General features: G+C 35.2%; 1 protein-coding gene across 4 annotated transcripts; it reads left to right on the top strand.

Moving 5' to 3' along the window:
- Positions 1-6109: 6109 nt before the first annotated feature.
- LOC104886948 (thiamine pyrophosphokinase 2) lies at positions 6110-18651 on the top strand. 4 transcript variants are annotated; one of them, XM_010671506.4, is made up of 7 exons: positions 6110-6429; positions 7778-7973; positions 8650-8746; positions 10201-10273; positions 15158-15259; positions 15482-15731; positions 17860-18651. In XM_010671506.4, exons 2-7 carry the CDS (start codon positions 7841-7843, stop codon positions 17979-17981), a joined length of 777 nt encoding a protein of 258 aa, XP_010669808.2. In that variant the 5' UTR covers positions 6110-6429; positions 7778-7840; the 3' UTR covers positions 17982-18651. The 4 variants fall into 4 exon arrangements, with proteins under 4 accessions (XP_010669808.2, XP_048494903.1, XP_057248564.1 ...); XM_048638946.2 differs by lacking the exon at positions 6110-6429 and adding an exon at positions 6453-7253; XM_057392581.1 differs by lacking the exon at positions 6110-6429 and having other exon boundaries at positions 6453-7973.
- The last annotated feature ends 770 nt before the right edge of the window (positions 18652-19421 follow it).

Below are 19421 nucleotides of genomic sequence, written 5' to 3'. Positions count from 1 at the left end.
TGTGATACATGAAATACGTTGTGGATGCGGGACAAATCTGTCGGTAACGTAATTTCTTAAGCTACCTCACCGACTCTTTTCAGAATCTCATATGGTCCAATGAGCTTTGGACTAAGCTTGCCTCGGATACCGAATTCTGAAACTTTAAGTGAAACTTTATCACCTACCTCAAATTTCGGTTTCCTCCTCCTTGTGTCTGCCTATTTCTTTTAACGATCCTGGCCGGTTTTCATTTTTTCCTGAATTATTCAGATCTGTTCCATGGTTTCTTGAACCAACTCTGGCCCTATGGGTATCCTATCTCTCAAATCTTCCCAAAAAATCGGCATTTTCGTCCATATAAGGCCTCATATGGAGCCATCCCAATTGTGGCTTGATGACTGTTATTGTAGGAGAATTCTATCAATGCTAAATGATCCTCCCAAGATCCTTGGAATTCTAAAATGTAAGCCCGCAACATATCTTCCAACACTTGAATTGTGCGCTCGGTTTGACCATCAGTAGCAGGGTGGAATGCGATGCTAAACTTTAATGTTGTTCCAAAAGCTTCCAAGAGTTTTCCCCAAAAGTGAGCCAGAAATCGAGGGTCCCTATAGGAGATGATGGTTACCGGTACCCAATGCAGTCGAACGACATTTCGGATGTAGGCATCAACCATCTGCGGTTGATTCCAGGTCCCTTTTATTACAAGGAATCGTGCTGTTTTGGTGAGATGATCCACTATCACCCAAATCGAGTCATTTCCTTTCCTAGACTTTGGCAAGCCCAACACGAAATCCATTGAGACAGAATTCCATTTCCATTCCGGAACAGGTAATGGTTGCAGTAACCCTGGTGTCTTCTGACGATCAAACTTCACTTTCTGACTTGTTAAAACATTTTGCCACATATCTGGCTACATCACTCTTGAGACCTCTCCACCAGAATTACTTCTTAAGGTCTCCAACCATTTTGTCCCTACTAGGATGCACTGGATACGGACTACTATGAGCTTCCCTCAAAATCTTCTGTCTCAAGTCCTGGTCCTCGGGAACACACCACCGTCCCTTGATTCTAATACTTCCATCTTTGTGTTGAGCGAAATCCTGAGTTTCACCATTCTCCATCTTTTCTTTGATATGGTTCCCCATTTCCAAATAATCCACCTCCCGTTTCAGGAATTTCCAGTCAGCCTAGTTTTTGCAATAATAGTACGAATATCCAAAGGAGCACCCAATATTTTTCCAATAAGACACGATTTAGACAACTCATCTATATCTTTTTGGACTTGAGATAAATCATCAAATTTAACAGATTCATAAAAATTGACAGCGAAAGGGGGATCACCCACATTACCAGACTAGGAAGCAAGAACAGGAACAGGGGAAGGGAGCACAGGCTTAGGAGAGCATGAATCACCAAAAGGCCAAACAGCCAAACCCTCTCCAGCTCCCAAGGAAGAAGACAAAATAACATCCTTAAAAGATGGAGTAGACGCCATATAATGAAATTTAGAAGGAGCAAGTCTTAAAGCACACCAGATAGGAAAAATAGAACAAAATAGAAATGTGGAGGATTGTGAATAACACAACACCCTCCAGCAACGATATATATAGCAAATAGGATATACATGCCCCAACTGTCTCCCGAACAAGCAATCAAAGGAATAAGAGTAATTTACCATCGCATTAAATGCGAGCAAAGACTGAAAATCTAAAAGCTTACTCCAGAAGAGATTAATACGACAATTACTGGCAAGCAGAGAGGTAAATAACCCTCTGAACATGATGGACTTCACATTAACACACTAGGAACCCTCAATTCTCACAAACTCACTCTGAAATACATTAAATGCAGCCAAAAAGCACCACTTATAGGAAAGCCCCAATTTAATTTGAAACCCTAGTTGGACTCCAAAAATAATAATTAACCATATTAACCTAGGGTTAATTAGAGCAAATAGGCCAGAAGGAAGAAGACATCATTAGCACCCAAAGAATGCTTTGAATAAGAACTAACACTGCACCAAGGCCTAGGAAGGCCATAAAAATTTCTAGGGTTGCAGAGAAAAGCAACCCTCACTCGTACTTTCCTAGCATTTATACGTAACAAACATGCCAATTGAGAATTAACTCCCTTAGAGGCGAAAAACTTTAAGCTAGATGATGATGATTTAACTAGAGTATATGATTTTAGATGAAGAAAATTTTTTCGGGTTGCTAGGGTTTCGCAGAATTGGGGCATGAGACTCTCGATTTTTTTTCCTTCTCTTTCTGTCTCTAACTTTCTCTTTTATCTTCTTTTTTTTTTACATAAAGGGGATGTCGTAATCTATAAAGTTTTTAGAAATTGAGATAAACATTTAGATGTAAAGTTTTGTAGTCAAATTAAATATGTAATTTTTTATTATTGAGTAACCATTTTTCTCATTGTGTCAAGTTACGTTGTTAATGCTTATTTAGTTTATTATTGAAAATTTTGACCCATCTTTAAATTAGGAAAGGATATAATTGTATGAATTTTTAATGTCCACTTTTAAATATATATATTTAGCTCAGGATAAAAAAGAAATTTCATTGGGGACACCATAGCTTCCCCCTCGACTTATACTATCTCCGTTTAGAAATAGTTGCACTATTTTTAACTTTAACGCATGCCGATGTATGATTTCAACCTTTAATATCTTCAATTATTATCAATAAGTAAAAGTTATAAAATGTTTTTATTAAAAAAATTTACATCGAGACAAATCTAAAAAGACCCCACATGACTATGTTTTTCTTAAAATATAAATCACCAAAGACAATCTAAGCATACACTAGTAGAATAAATGCTATTTGTTGCGGTGATATTGATGCGGTTTTACATATACGCAGCAATATAACACGCAAAAAGAAAAAAAAATTGAAATTGACAATCTTGCTGCGGTTCCCGCCCAAAACCGCAGCAATAGATAGTAACGAGACAAATTTTCAAATTTAATTGACTACTTTGACCAGCTATATTGTTGCGGTTTTATAAAGAAATCGCAACAATATATTAAAATATTAATATTTTAATGTATTGCTGCAGTTTCTATAAATAAACCGCAGCAATATAGAGGCCCAATATTATATAAGGCCCAACGAAGACAGCACCCTCTCACTAAACCCTAAAAAAAACCGTGCCCCTCTCCCCTCTATCTCTTCTCACTCTCCGCTCAAGCATCTCTCTCCTCTCAATCACACACCCTTCCTCCCTCTTCCTCTCACGCCGTTTCATTCTCATCTCCTATCTCTCTCTTTTCACTTTCTCCTTCCTCTCTCACCAACACCAACGCTTTCATCTCCTTCCCCAACTCCCTCACTCAATTCCTTCTCACCTGAACCCTAATATACGAAGAGCAGCGAATATACAAAGACGAAAAGTAATGAAGACGAAAAGAAGGCTCGCAACCGATTCAATCCTCGTCAGCCCTCCATCGTCGCCGTCGTCGTCGCCTTCGGCCCGCCGGTTACCAACCAAATATACGACGAGCAGCGAAGAAACGAAGACGAAAAGAAACAAAGACGAAAAGCAGACTCGCAACTTGTCAGCCTCCATCGTCGGCGTCGCTAAGCCCTCCATCGTCGCCGCCTTCGCTTCATCACTGGAACTCGCCGCCGACTCAATTTTTAATCGATTCTCAAATGTTTTTTTTATTTCAGCAAACTGGGTGTTTTAATTTAATTCTTTTTGTTAGGTTAATGTTGTAGACTTGTAGTCATTGTTTTAGATTTCTGTGTTCATTGTTTTAGATTTGTTTGTTCATTGTAATTATCGCATTTTTTTTTGTTGTGTACAGTGTAATTCTCAGATTTGTTTGTTCTGTTTCAGATTTGTTTCTTTTTTACTTTATTTTGTTTTCTTATTGTTGTTTTTTCTTTGTTAGTTTCATTGCATTTTTTTGTGGTGGAAACTTATGATTTTTTGCTATTTTTTTTGCTATTTTTTGAATTCCTTTTATGTTTCGAATTTAATGGCAAAATGTGAAAAAAAAATATTTTTTTTACCTGTATCTATTGCTGCGATTTTATCCAAAAAGCCGCAGCAATATGCATTATAAATCTGATATATAAAATGTAAAACCGCAGCAATATGTTCAAATATTGTTGCGGTTTAAAACCGCAACAATATATTATTTACCTATTGCTGCCCTCTTAATTGCTGCGCGCCCAAAACCGCCGCAATAGGCCACTTTTTGACCGCAATAAATATTATTTATTCTACTAGTGGTAAAATATGAATAGTGCACAAAATAGAAATTGTGCAACTATTTCTAAAGAAGTATAATAGAGATTGATGTACACATCTCTATTATGGAAGTATAAGGGAAGGGGGGAGCTATGGTGTCCCCCAATAAATTTACTTAATTACCCCTTAGTAAAACGATGAAAGAAAATCATACTCACATATAACATAAAAAAATTAACAAAGAAAACTTTATCAATCAAATATTTGATGAATCAATACACAATCAAGTAGTAAATCAAAAAGAAAAATACAATCAATTAACAAAGTAAAATGATATAATTAAAAAAAAATACTTTGTTGATGAAAATATAATAAATCTGTGTAACATTCTTTTATCGCTCATCAGTTTTAGTTTTAAAAATCTTAAAGAAAGTATAAATAAAATAAATAATAAAAGACGAGTTTAGTCAAGTGATACTAGCATTGTTTGCACGCTATGCGTGCATGTCCTGTTAACTTTTTTGATTTTATCAATTAGTTATTACAAAAACTTTGATTTGAAAATATATTTATAATTATTATTAATTTTTAACTATATTTTTCTTAAATCAATGTTTCATTGGTTTTTTTAGTTATTTTTTAATCATTATTCAAATATATTATCGAGAGTAAGAAATATACAGTAGAAGACGATTTGTGCTCAAATAAAGTGGAAAAATTTGTGTATCAAGTTCAATGGTCGAATAGAGTTTGATTTACATAATAGAGATTACTGAAGATTTGAATATTATGAGTATAATTATTAATATGAAATTCAATTTTTTATTTTTTTCTTCTCATTGTGTCAATCAAGTTATATTGTCATTTTAATTTTTTAATAGAGTTTTCATACATAGGTAAGAGAGAAAATCATTCTCCTTAATTTATTATTTAATTGAAATTTCAAATTCAATTCCGTTATTAACCTGTTCAATATATATGGCAGGTAGGAGGAAAAAAAGATTATTTAATATATACGACAATTTAAATTCATTAAGGGTATATCAGACTTTTTAAGAGGGGACACCATCTTCCTCCCCTTTCACTTATATAATAGAGATATGCTTATCAACAAAATTAGCTAGTCCGAAAACATGTCTAATGTTCAAATTTTACTTTTATATATGCCTGGCTATAGGTCATTTAGGACCAATATGGGAGGCCACTTCTAAAACTTAGGATTAACCTTTATATACGTGGGAAATTAGAATTCTTAGGAAGTAGGTATATGTGTTGTTGTTTGGTTGACAAAAATATAGGAAGTAGAACTTCTTAGGAAGTTCTATTTCCTACAAAATGGAGGAAATAACTTAGCTAGACCTCCCTAGGTAAGTGGAAATTTCCATGAAAAATAGGGCATCGTTTGGTTCACATGGAAAGTAATTTCCTATGGGAATTTACATTGCATGGGAAATTCTTTCCCTTGTTAATTTCTTAGGAATTAGACAAAATTGTTTGGTTGACACCATAGGAAATTGCATTTCCTAGGAAATTACTCACCAAGGGGGGGCTTGGTGAGTGATTTCCCATGTTTCATGGGAAATTCTATTTTCCTTGGAATTTGTATTCCCTATGCTTCTCTCATTTCCTTCCAACCAAACACAACACCCATAATGTATTTCCTAGGAATTTGTATTTCCAAGGGAAATAGCTTCCAACCAAACAACACCTAGATATTCCAATATTCAACTAAACAAAAAAATGTACTTCCTAGAAAATGAAATTTTATAGATAATGCAAATTTAAGGGAAGCTATACTTCTCAACTTATCGCAAAAACTACATTAGTGCAATACAGAGAACATGGTGTTCTCTAGTCCACCTACAAAATTGCGAATATGGGGGCCGGGAAGAGAACACGTCATTCCTATCGCTGTCTAACAATAATACCAAATTACCAATGCGCTGGCCAACATTTTTGGCCATTTGCATCAAAGACAGCCCTAAACAACATCAACAATTCAACACCTTCCCTCACTCATCCAGAATTTCTGGGCTCTACTACCCTTCTTTCTCTCTCCTCTGGTCAGTATAACTCATACTCTTTCTTTTCTCTCCCTCTGCCGGAGTTTCTTTTTGTCCCCACTTTGCCGGAGCCCGGAGGCCAGAACGCCAGTCGCGGGTCGCCACTCGCGAGTTCGGCAGTTCGCCGCGACGCCACCGCACCACCGGCCACACTCGCCAGAAGGCCATAACTTAGGTCGCCACTTTCTTTTTTTTATTTTTTTTTTTCTGCTAATTTATAAATTATAGAATTCTCATTTTGATGTGAATTGATATTTTGAAGAAATAAGATTATGAAAATGAAATTTAAATGTTGTGCAATTGTGAAATATGGAGCTGAGATTACTTGAATTGAAATTAGAGATTATTTGAATTGAAATTAGAGATTAGAAATTGTAAAATTGAAATAGAGGTTGTGAATTGAAATTAGTTGAGTTTGGAATTAGATGTTGTGAAATGTAATTTGAAACAAGGAACTTTGGAAATAATATCTAATAATATATTTACTTATACTAGATTTGGAAGATGAAAAACAAAAAATTAGAATCTTTTTGGAAGAGAAGTGGAGGAAAATCACAAAAGCCTTTTAGTCGTTTGGAAAATGAAATTATGTATTTTTGTCGTTTTAAATTAGTTGTAATTTGAATCATTAATTGATATTAGCATTGTATTTTGATTTGAATTTTTAGTCGTAAATCAACTCAAGTATTATATTTTGTTTTATTTGATTTTTTCTCATCCGTACCCCCATCCCGTCATTCCTAGACACGCCACTGTCTTCAAACCTCGTTCCAGGTTCTCTTCCTCCCCCCAGATTATCCTAATTGTTTTGACGATCTTTTGTTGCGATTTTACATGTGATATTTCATTTCTTGCGGTTTTTAGAGCTACTTCATGTGAATCTACTTCATGCGATATTATGCGATTATTATTGTTTGTTTCATGATTTCATCTTCCTTTTTCTCATCTCATGTCTGTAGGGATAATTTACATGTTATAAACTTATGATTCGAATTTTTGGTATAACTTCTTAATTCATATTTGTTTCATTGAATCAAATGATAATAAACTTTTATGTTACTCCTTCCATTCCAAAATATAGTTTGCATTTCCCTTTTTTCACAGTAATTTATGCAAGTAGAATCTAAGAGAAATAGTAAAGATTTTTTGTTTATTTAAATAAATGTTGTATGGGAAAATATAATTTTAGGAGAAAAATGGAGTATAATTGGTGAAAGAGCATTAATTGTAACATTTTGGTTGAAAAAGTAAAAAAAAAATTCAAGAAGCAAATAAATAATGGGACACGGTTTTTCTAGAAAAATTACGGAAGAATGTGGAACTAAATACGGAAATGGGAACTATATATTGGAACACCCAAAATGGAAATGAGAACTATAATTTGGGACAGAGGGAGTATAATTTTGTACTTGCGCATATTTTCATGCTATTATTCATTTATTCTTGTTTGTTATGAAATCAAACTTGAATAAATGACCTTTTCTTCCACTTAATTAAATTTTAATGGATTTATTATCCTCCAGGCTCCCATTCCACGGAATAAATACGACGAGAGAACCGAAAAACCCAAGATTAATACAATAGATATGGAGGTAATGCACCACTCTACCGCATTTCTTCTCCCACCAATACCTTCGGAGCAGGGATTCTCGCTAAAGTACGCATTGGTTATACTTAACCAGCGCCTCCCTCGTTTTACTCCTCTTCTCTGGGAGCACGGTACTTATCCTTCTTATCATGGATATTAATTGTGGATTTTTGTAAAATATCATTGTCTTTGTCTTAAGAAATGATTTGAGAAAGGGCTGATATATAGAACCTTCCACAAGATACTAAGATAGTGCTTTTTCAATTCTCTCAAAATTGAATCTATTCGAAACATATATGTCATGGTTCCTTATTTTGACATGGTACATATATCTAAAATTTCTATTTTTTAAATACTTTTGGACACCTATTGACAATACAGAGTAGCATTCAATTAATTTTTACCTATTCTGCATGATATTATGCACGGATTAGATATATCGTGGCGAATTCTTCAGAAAAATTGTGTCTTACATTGCTACACAATGGAATCTGATAAGGGCACGTTCTTACGTGTTACTCACCCGTTTGCCACTAGAAACACCACTTCCCATCCAAGTGGATAGTTTTATTCATTTAAAACAGATTAATTATTCCTGAATAATCTCAGTTTTTCAATTAGTTATCCTACTACTCATTAGCATGTCGTCGCCACAAGCAGAAACCCATATTTCTTCTAGGAATCTCCTATTTAATCCAAAGAAATGCCTTCATTTCATTCAGGATATTTTTTCTATCAAAGCGTCGGATTTCTAATTTCTCATAGGGCCGACAAATTTTATTTGGGTCTGTTTTGTGTATAGAGCAGCAAAACTGCGAATTTGTGCAGATGGTGGAGCAAATCGTTTATTTGATGAACTGCCTCAGTTTTTTCCTCAACAAAATCCCCTTGATGTTCGCAATAGGTTAGCTCTTATTCTCTTATATGTATAAAATTATTACAATCATAGAATTTTTTGATGGATATGGTTATATATGAATTATGAAGTTTATGCTTGAAATGCTTTATTATTGATGTGATTTCGTTTAATGAGTAGGCCTAAAAGAAATATAACTACGCAAGGAGTATATTGATTATCAGCATATCTTAGAAAATTTTGAAGTGCAATGCGATGCTACTAGACAGTGCTAGCTTTCTTTTTCTTTTGGATTTTTGATATTCACATTTGCCAATGCACAATTTTACCATTAATATGTTTCTAATCTACGTTACTCCGACACCTTGTTCTACCTTGCGTGTCGCGTGTCGACTCGACACGACGCGCGACACGACGCGCGACACGCCTGGAAATGGGTGTCGATACGCGTATCTGAAAAGTGTCGGTCATAGCGGTCGAGTTGAGTTGAAATTTGCCGGAAAACTCGCCGGAAATCTTCTGCCATTACTGATTAAAAGAAGAAACAGAGAGAGGATAAAAGAAGAACCAGGGAGAGGGAGAAAAGAGAGAGAAGATATGGCGTGATGGGGAAGATGAATAGTGTCCTGGTGTAGTGCTTTAGTACTTGGGATTTGTGTGCAACAAAAATAAAATAAATGAGGGTACATGAACAGCTGTAAAGCAAAGCAGTAAATTGAAGTATTGAACAGTCAACTTTACTTTTATATATTTTACATTAAAAAAAGCTGATGACTTATGAGTTTTTATTCTTTTTGAAAAAATCTTTCTTAACTCCTACATTTCCCACGTGACCTCTCTTCCTCTTTCTTTCTTCTCCTTTTTAAAAATTCACTCTTTTTTTTCACTTTTTGTATACTATATATATGTACTGTTAGTGTTTAATAAAATTAAATTTATATTAATTTTGAAAAAGAGATATTTTAAAATTATTTTTTCATCAAAATAAAGTATCGGAAAATTATTTCCGACACTTTCAATGATAGACGTGTCTAGAATGTTGGTCAAGACACTTTATTGACCGTGTCGCCGTATCGGCCAAATTTTTGGAGTAGGGTGTCGGATCCTCCGATCCCTACTTGGATACGACACCCGTATCCGTGTCGGAGTAACATAGTTTCTAAATATATATTAGATTCATAAGTCATTATTTAGAAAATATGATTGGACACAACATGTCAGAATTATTGTATATTAGTATAACAATATGGTCAAAATAAAGTATTGAATAGTGCAAAGGTCAACATGTAAAAACTAAAAAAACGAAAGGAGTGTATCTTATAGATTAGTGCTTTAGTTGCGGATTAACTATGGTGTCCAGTGGCGGTTCTAATCTACCTGTTTTTAGTATCTCTGTTTGTCTTTCAATTGATTTTGGGCCTTGGATCTGATATTTGTAATCACACTAACTGAAGATTTAGTTTGCACCAAAAAATAGTAATACAAGATTTGGTTTCTTACAGGTATAAACCAGATCTAATTAAAGGTGATATGGACTCTATCAGATCAGAGGTTTTGGACTTCTATGCAAAATTAGTAAGTGATGTTTGTCTAACTATCTCAAGAGTAATGTTTTTTCTGAAAGGTTGCTTTGCATTTGATGTCTAACTTGGGATTTTTTGAGTATTTCACCATATATCCCTGACAAATCTTTTTTGCACCATATACCCTTACAAGTTTCAGAATTCACCATAAACCCCCCCAATTTTCAGAAAATCCACATGATGCCCTTAATGACTAATGACCGTTAACGCTGTTAATCGTCAAACTCTAATTAGCTGTGAATTCCTCATTAACCTTAAATTAACCTAACCGACCATTTTCTCTCTCTTTCCTCCACCAGTCCACCCAACCCCCAGCGACCATCAACAATGGCCCCCACGGCCCCTACCTCCTATCCTTGCACTTCTCCCGACCCTGCCAGCATTCATGCCTCCCCATTACCCTTTCTCTCTCTTCTTTCATAACTTTCGTCCTCCTCCTTTCTCCCTCCACCCATCCTCCTCCCCATCCAGCCTCCCCTCTCTTTGACCTCCTCTCTCCTCCCCTGCACATACACTGACCACTGCAACCCCACTGTTTCCGCCACCTTGCTGTGCCGACCACCTGTACCAGTTTCAATTCAAACCGATAAAAAATGCAAATTAGTGGGAAAAGAACACTAGCAACGCTAATATACTATCGTTCAACTTAATTTGCTCTCATTTTTCGTGAACATGAATATCAAGCAACAGGGCAAATTAAAGATACCACTTGAAGAAGCCAAACATAAGAAATTGTAATTTAGCATAATTTCAACTTTAAGAATTAACAAGGGAGAAGACTAGAGCATAAATCAAAGACGAAAACGTATGAACTATGAAGCATTTTCAATTTCACCTAGAAACTAACCATTTGCAATTTCTCACCTGGGTGTTCCCTTGAACTTTCCATCTTCTCCTAAAACTTCTCAATTTGCCTCATTTTAAGCTACTTAACTTACTAAAAATAAAACCTTTTCACATTTTCACCATCTGGGTTATTTCAAACACCTTACATTTCTGATCCTTCCCACAAATATAACCCAGGAAACAAAAGGATGCACCATCAACTCTTAAATGAAAAATAGAAATGGGGTTTTAGTGGGACGTGAAACCGACCATTCTTAAACTGTTCTTATGAAGGTTTTATTTTTTGTTTCAAATCTTTACATTTAGTTTTATTGTAATTTTCTTTAAAATTAGGCAGGTAAAAGTGGTGGTGGTGTTAATGGTGGAGGAGAGAGAGGGGGGAATCGGGTTTACACCATGGTGTGGGTGGAGAAGATGGACGAGAGAGAATGGAGAAGAGTGGAGGGGGATTTCATGGGACGGTGCAGGTGGTCCTGGTGCATAGGGTGGTGAAAGCGGCGGGATTGTGGTTGTTGGTGCACCGGTAGAAGGGTGGGTCAAAGAGGAAGAGGGTGGCTGGTATGGTTGGTTGTATTAGTGGTAAAGTTCAGTTGTATGTTGGTTGTGGTGTTTAAGTAAGAGGAGGAGAGGATGGGGACTATGGAGAGACAAAAGAGCGTTAGGGTTTATTTGGTGCTAGGTGGAGAGAAAAAAGAGAGTTAGGGTTTATTTGGGGCTAATTGGAGTTATCTAGGGGATAATTAGAGTTAATTAAGAATAAGTATTGGAATTAAGGGTTAATAACTAATGGTGTTAACAACCGTAAGTCATTAAGGGCATCTTGTGGAATTATTAAAAAAAATCGGGAGTATATGGTGAATTCTGAAACTTGCAGGGGTATATGGTGCAAAAATAAATTTGTCGGGGTATGTGGTGAAAAAACCGATTTTCTTTCTTTCCTATGTCTTTTCATGTGAAACAAATGACCACTTATCTTGATCTTGATATTGATTTTATGGTTGAAGAAATAGAGGGAGAAATGGATCAGTTTGTCCACTCAAAACATTCATGTTGAATGGGAACATAATGATGGTTTATCAATGCTTAACGTGTAGGCATATACCTCTAGCTTATAAATTTGTTACATACTCTGTTTTGTATCTTGCCATATAGTATGATGTTAGACATTAGATCAAGCACTTTACCCAAGAGATATGATTCACCTATCTCATAATGATGGTCTTTAATGGTTTCATTGCTAGCATAAGTTTGTAATTGAGTGCTCTACAATGGCTTCTATGTCTTAATAGTCATAGTGACAGATTAGGCTATTGTTGTCAACATAATTAATACCTTGTAGTTTTGACAAACATAGAGAAAGATTACCCTTGCATCACTGTATGACCCTCCTACCAACATCACCCTCCCTAGAACGGGGAAAAGTGTAGGGAGAGTTTAGGCATTTTTGTGAAATAGAGCTGTCTTAGTTTTAAAATGCGCGCTGACTAGGCACAAGGCGATGAGAACAACACATTCCACAGCTCAGTCGAGGTGCAAAACGAGAGGCACACAGAGGCGCACAAAAGTGCATGCCTTTGAAGGAGGTGTGAGGCGCACTAGGCGCATGCTTTTTGTCTCAAGGCGCGTGCGAGAGAAAGAAATGAGTAAAAGATGGTGCAAAATCTAAAATTTTCCAAAATTGAATCTGGCCCAGACAATTAGTTTCTATTTCGAGTGAAAGCCCTCAATTGATTTCATAAAATTCCTTCAAATTGAACCAAAGTTCGAAAATCTTATAGAGATTGCAACCCTAAATTTTCGAATTGCATATTAGACCAAAAAATAAAGTTAGCAGCATCGTACTTGTGATAGAGATTGCCGACCAACTGATATTGGTGGGCCATCAGTGGCTATCGCAGCGGCCCTTTTTCCAGGTTTTCAGTAGGTGGTCTCCTCCCACATTTGGTAGTATGTAGAAGTGGAAATAGGTTCTGATTTCTACTTTCCTTTATTACCCAGATAATGAAGTGATAGGAGTAGGTATAATGTTCTACAGCTGTCCATTAACCAATACCCACTATGCATTACTTTCTTCGTTTTTTTAGATGACCCGTTTTGACTTTTGACATTATTCGCATGTGTAACTTTGACTATCTTTTGTGATTTATACTTAAGAAAAAATATAGTTATATGGGATCTTGTTAGATTTGTGTCAATGTATATTTTCATAATATCAACTTTTTGTAATTTTTGCTTATTGATAATTAGAGATATAAAGGTTTTAAATAGTACATTGGCATGTGTGTCCAAGCGAAACGGGTCAACTAAAAAAAAAAACAGAGGTAGTATTTTGTTAGCTTTTCACTTTTTACGTTTTGACCTTTTGTCTCATACATCCACCATCCACTTTTACAGACTTCTTGCTTCATCTTTTTATTCGTTTTATTATTGTTGCTTCAATGTTCGGCAATACGTATAGGCAGTAAGTTCAATGCTCTATGTCTATAGTTGATACTTTTAACTTCTTGCGGTATTCTTGCGGTCAATGATTCTTCTTTATGTCCTTTTGTGCATCTTCAATATAATTACTATGTTGTTTGAGTACAATATATGTTCTAGAATTGATTTATAATGTCTAGGGCTCCCATTGTGCGCCTTTTAAAACTAAGGGAGCTGTAGACTGTGGTGCTCTATCTTCCAGGAGGTGATTTTTTTTTATGGTCTTGCCCACATTCATCCTCGATCACTTGGGCACTTTATCTCACTTCAAGTACTCATGTTAGACACCCCATTTCCGGCATACTTATGGACACTTGATTTTACTTTCTTTGTTTCTCGATGAACACTTGATTTTGCTTTCTCCGTCTCTCGATGGGAAACAAGCAAACTTTCCGCGAAGAACTTTGAATGACAGTATATCAGTCTCTAACGACATTGTTGATATTGAGTAACATAGCAGTCACATTTTGCCCGCATGTTAACAATTTGCTTATAAGGTAGTGATTTCCTGATGTTGTCTTATAGCCATTGCAAATGTAAAAGCCCTTATGGCTCGTTTTGGTAGGCTATGATAAATTGTGGTAATAATGAATCTTGTAGGTAATTTTGTAAAAGGAGTCTCTTGTTAATGTTAATGGTAATCTAGTCTATCCCCAGATACCTCTTTTTCTTTGTAAATTCTATTACCACTTCAAATATGGTGTTGCCTATTGAATGGTCAAAGAGCTTTATGAAGAGAAATACATTTTGGAGATGAAATTCCATCACCATTAGCATTGGCGTGATAACTTCTTTACAAAAGTACATATAAATTTTTACTTTTACAACTATCTTTTACTGATTACCAAATAAGCCTTAATGTAAGTAGATATAATTTTCTACTTTTACAACCATTTATTACTGATTACTAAATAAGCCTTCATTTGCTAACATCCATATTGGGGGAAGGGCACTTTAGGTAGTGAATTTATAAATATATTTGTAGCTTGGAGAATAAGATATGTATTAGGTAGTATGTTAGAGAAAAATTTTCTATATAGAGCATACTAGAGAGAGAAAAAGTATGTTGAAAATTGTGGAGTAATTAGTAGTCTGTAGTTTGGGAGAGTATTTTCCCTCTCAAAAGATTGGCGAGGCTGTAATTGGTGATTAGTCATCTTGAGTAGCATTTATATCGCCATTTCCTTCTTCCTTGATCCTTTTTCTTCCTCCCTTTCTGTCCATGATCTCTCTGTTTGGGCCAGTAATCTGAGCTGATTCTTAGCATAATGTCTTCCATGATCCCATCTCGGACATATTGTTTCTGCCTCTACTTATTATGGTTCCTGAAATATATTGACATAGATGATTGATTTTTGGATCATATTTTTTTATATTGAAGTAGGATATGCTGGTTTAGCCATTTGGCTGAGAACTTAGCTGGTTTGTTTGCTGATATGTGCATGATTTATATCATCCCATATATTTGTGAACTTATAGCTGTTTGCTTGTCAAGAAAACATATCTTTCTCCTGGCTAATTGCGGACATTGCTGGTGGTTTTCTGATGTCAGGGGTGTGATGCAATAAATGAGTCACATGACCAAGATACCACAGATCTTTACAAGTGTATATCACATCTCAGTAACTTGACACCTGAATCTGAGAAAGCAAATGTAAGTTGCTTCATTTACTCATTAGCAGTTCACCTTTATTTCAAATTTTTACCTTCTTGTTTGTTTTTCTAAACTTAAATGTGTTTTTGCTGACAATAAATCATCATTATCTGATAAGGTGCTATGTTAACAATCAAACTTTTTTTAGCCTGAAAACTGAGCCGAGTAGTTTGTATTTTTTTTGCACCTGATGTTAATTGTTTATTTTGATGTACCTTGCAGCTATGTATTCTTGTTACTGGAGCACTTGGTGGACGCTTTGATCATGAAGCTGGGAATATTAATGTCCTCTATCGTTTCCCTGGCTTGCGAATCATCCTTCTTTCAGATGATTGCTTAATCCAACTTCTCCCTAGAGCTCACCGTCATGAGATCCTTATTCAGTCTTCTGTTGTTGGTCCACATTGTGGAGTATTACCAATTGGATCACCTGCTTTTCATACCACGACCTCTGGCCTGGAATGGAATCTCAGTAAGTAGATGTTTTGTGCTAAACTGCGTAACTCGTTTTCGAGCTTACATTTCTCTATTCTCATGATTAGTTTTTGCCTGAATAAAAGTAATTACTTGTTGGTTTATCACTGTATCTTCCCATTTCCTGTTCTGTTTCTCGCGTGTTCTCTTTTTTGTGACCCTGTTTGTACCTAGATAGTGGTCTTTATATGGGACATGCATTATCGTAGGAAATCCATTTATTGTGCAAATAGCAGGAGTGCTATCCTGTATTAGGTGTACAAATGGTTTATAAGCTAAACCTAAGGTCTTCATTCTTCAAGCATGATTGTTAACCTTGCCCAGGATACATTTGTTATATACACTTGTTCCCGTAGTTTGTCACCAGGGTATCTGTAGGCTGACCTTGGGGATAAATACGCATTTGTTGCTAAAGTTCGAATGTCAAATCATGTACTCCCTCCATCTTAGAAAGATTTGAACACTTGTTGGGACATGTAGTTTAAGGTGATAATTTGTAGTGTGGCTATTAAACTTTGTTTTATTAAAATAGTAAATGCGATAGGAGTTGATGGGGTATTTTTTATTGGAGGAGAGAAAAAGTTTGGTAGTTTTCATTGATGAAGGTAGGATGTGGGCCAAAGGAGTGTAAATAAATACTTCCTCCGTTTCTAAATAACTGCAACATTTGCATAGTGTTTACTATTCACCGTTTAAACTTTAATTAGCTTTGGTGATTTACATTTTAGGAAAAACATAGTCATGTGGGATCTTGTTAGATTCATCTGAATGTGAATTTTTTAAATATCAACTTTTTATAATTTTTACTTATTGATAATTGAAAATGGTTAAATGCATTGGCAAACGTGAAAACAAGAAGTGTTGCACTTATTTAGAAACGGAGGAAGTAATATAATAATAGTGGGATCATGCCAAGAATGAAAGTGTTTGGGACAAGCATAAAAGGAAAATGTTCAGACCATTTTGGGACGCAGAGAGTAGTTCTTTGCTCTTGTCACTTGAATACTTTTGGACTTGGTTGAATTTATGTTAATATACATAAACTTATGAGCTATCAGACCTCTTTTGGACTTTTTTGTATATATTAGCCCTTACTTAAATTTGAGTTAACTTATTGCTTGAACTCATTATCCCTTAAACTTATTTCAATACTACAATATGAAAGAACATAGCTTTTTTGATTCTATCGTGTTAGTTGTAGTATGAAACACTATTAAATTCGTATTACCTGACACGTGGATCGCATAGTTCTGGTTGTCACATTTTCTGTCTTTTACTTGCTCGAGGTGGTGGTGTGTTTCAGCATTAAATAAAAATGAAAGATGTACTTGCCTTAATTTTTCCTCTGGGTATACACTAAGTCCACTTTTGTTTCTCATGTCCAGGGAAAAGTATGTATATAATTTATAAATATGATGTTCCTCACCTTTTATTCTGTACCAATGATCATTTCGATTAATGGCATTTTAGTACTTAAAAGATCTACATGATTAGTAGAAACTTCATATATCTATTGAGTATTAGGTAACAGTTCTCTAGAGAACAAAGAGGAATGATGAAAATTTTACCATTACTGGCACTACCATGGTTGATGGTTTCATGGTACAAAGAATAAAAAATGTCAAATATACCTCTTGTAGTTTGGAGAACGATTAGTGGGTTAGGTAAATAATTCTCTATGGGAAATCCAGGAAAGGCATATTTGACTAATAATGTTGTACAGAGGGAACACTTGGAAAATGCTATTTGAGGTTTATATATATGAATTGTTGCTATTACAAAGTCCTTTGACTTGAATAAGTTGGGGTTCCGTACTTATTCTCGACCTTGCATTGTATGTCATATATGCGCGCACCAGGTTGGCTAATTATGTTGAAATTGTCATGTATATGAAAAGTACTTATTGTTAAAATTAAAACTCAGCTAAAACAAGCCCTTACACTGCTCAAAAAAAAGCCTGTAGCACAATTTATTTCATTCAACTACTGTCGATGGATCAATTTGGGAGATAATGAGATTGGTTGCCATTGTATATTATTTCTGCTGATTTCTTCTGTTGACATCAATTTTCCTATCTCTTCTCTGGGTGGTGTGTATGATATCATTTTTCCTTTCTGTTATTTCAGCTGATGCGGAAATGGTGTTTGGCGGCTTGATAAGTACATCCAATTTAGTGACAGGGGATATAGTATGTGTGCATTCTGATACAGATCTTATTTGGACAATATGCATCAAAAGTAGCACTTGAATTTGGAATGAAAAGAAGAGTAATGCTTCCTAGCACGGGACACAGAATAAGACCACTTAGATCAGAATAGCATTCACAGAAATCCCTACCATTTGGGAGGGGTTCAATACAATACGAAACACCCATACTCTGTGCTGTTGGATTCATCATTTTCTTCACTGGAATAGTCGTGGCTAATTCTGGGATAGACATTGCTTTACATGACACTTATTACGTGGTTGCACTTTTCGATTATGTACTTTCAGTGGGAGCCGGCTTTTGCTTTATCTGCAGGACTTTACCAATGGTTGGGAACTTCATGCTTATGCAGTCTTAACAGAACATGATTAGGCCATTTTATCAACTTGCTCCGGTCAGTATTATTGTTAACTTTCAATTGGTCTGTTGGTTCTCAAGCTGATATTGGTGAGGAGGTTAGTTTTGGTTTGCGCAAATTATTGAAAATAAAGGTGTCCAGAAAAGCTTCACTTGTTCGCCTTTGTAGTTAAGTCATTACCGGCAATGAAGTGGAAAGATTTTTAATGGTTTAGAGCAAGTGCAGTATAATACTCTATTATTTGCATTATATTGTTAGAGAAATTTCTCTGAATACATTCTTTTGTTTTTTGTGAAGAATCTGAAGATCATGAATTCATGATATTATTATATCTATTATAATACTTGAATATTATTAGTGAAAAGGCATGTGCCTTGCATGCGTACATTTTATTGTTTCCTTTTTGGGCAGTTAAACCATTGGCAAAAGCGTTTATTACCTTCTACAATTACTGAGCAGTTCCGTTTGCAAGATTGCAAGAAGAATCTCTTAGGTTTTTCAAACTCAAACAAGCAAACTCACTTTCTTTTCACCTAAACTTGTACAATTTGTCCCTTTACTCACCAATCCAGTTAGCCCTCTGCAAACTTGACTCTAAATATGCTAGAACTTTTAGACGCAAGGGAAGAAAAGATTGAATAGAGGCTGCATTATTATTATGATGAATTTTAGAGCAGCTCTAGTGGTGTAAAGAAAGGACTTGCTAGCAGTTTTGTGAAATGCTTAGTTAGTTGCTAAACCATTGGACCACAAGATGGAGTTTTGTTTTGCTAAGTAGATTGCTAAGCAAATTGATATGCTCCCACACAATAAAAATTTTTACATGAGAAATGAAAAGGAATGTCAACCACACGATTGGATTAGAGTTACAACACTTGTTCATTAGAGTTATACCCCCTTAAAAAAGTTTTAGCTCAAATCAATTTTTTTCTGATATTCTTTTTTTTGGAGTTACATTATTTTTTCATTAGAGTTATCTCACTTATTCATAAAAGTTATAACACGTAAAATTTGTTTTCATTTCTCATGTAAGTATGCATCCTCAAGAAAAAAGGTGATTTTGGGACCTAATTATGCAATATAATTTAGCTAAACCACTAAAGAGAAGTTGACTAAAACAAAGG

This window comes from Beta vulgaris, chromosome 2 (genome assembly GCF_026745355.1).
Source record: "Beta vulgaris subsp. vulgaris cultivar EL10 chromosome 2, EL10.2, whole genome shotgun sequence".
Lineage (NCBI taxonomy): Eukaryota > Viridiplantae > Streptophyta > Magnoliopsida > Caryophyllales > Amaranthaceae > Beta > Beta vulgaris.
This window is presented reverse-complemented; position numbering and strand designations above follow the sequence as displayed.

Coding starts and splice junctions, on each gene's coding strand:
- LOC104886948 (XM_010671506.4), top strand. CDS start 7,841: ATGGAGGTAATGCACCACTCTACCGCATTTCTTCTCCCACCAATACCT. Junction 10,274..15,157: donor TGGACTTCTATGCAAAATTA/GTAAGTGATGTT, acceptor TTCTGATGTCAG/GGGTGTGATGCAATAAATGA. Junction 15,260..15,481: donor CTGAATCTGAGAAAGCAAAT/GTAAGTTGCTTC, acceptor TGTACCTTGCAG/CTATGTATTCTTGTTACTGG.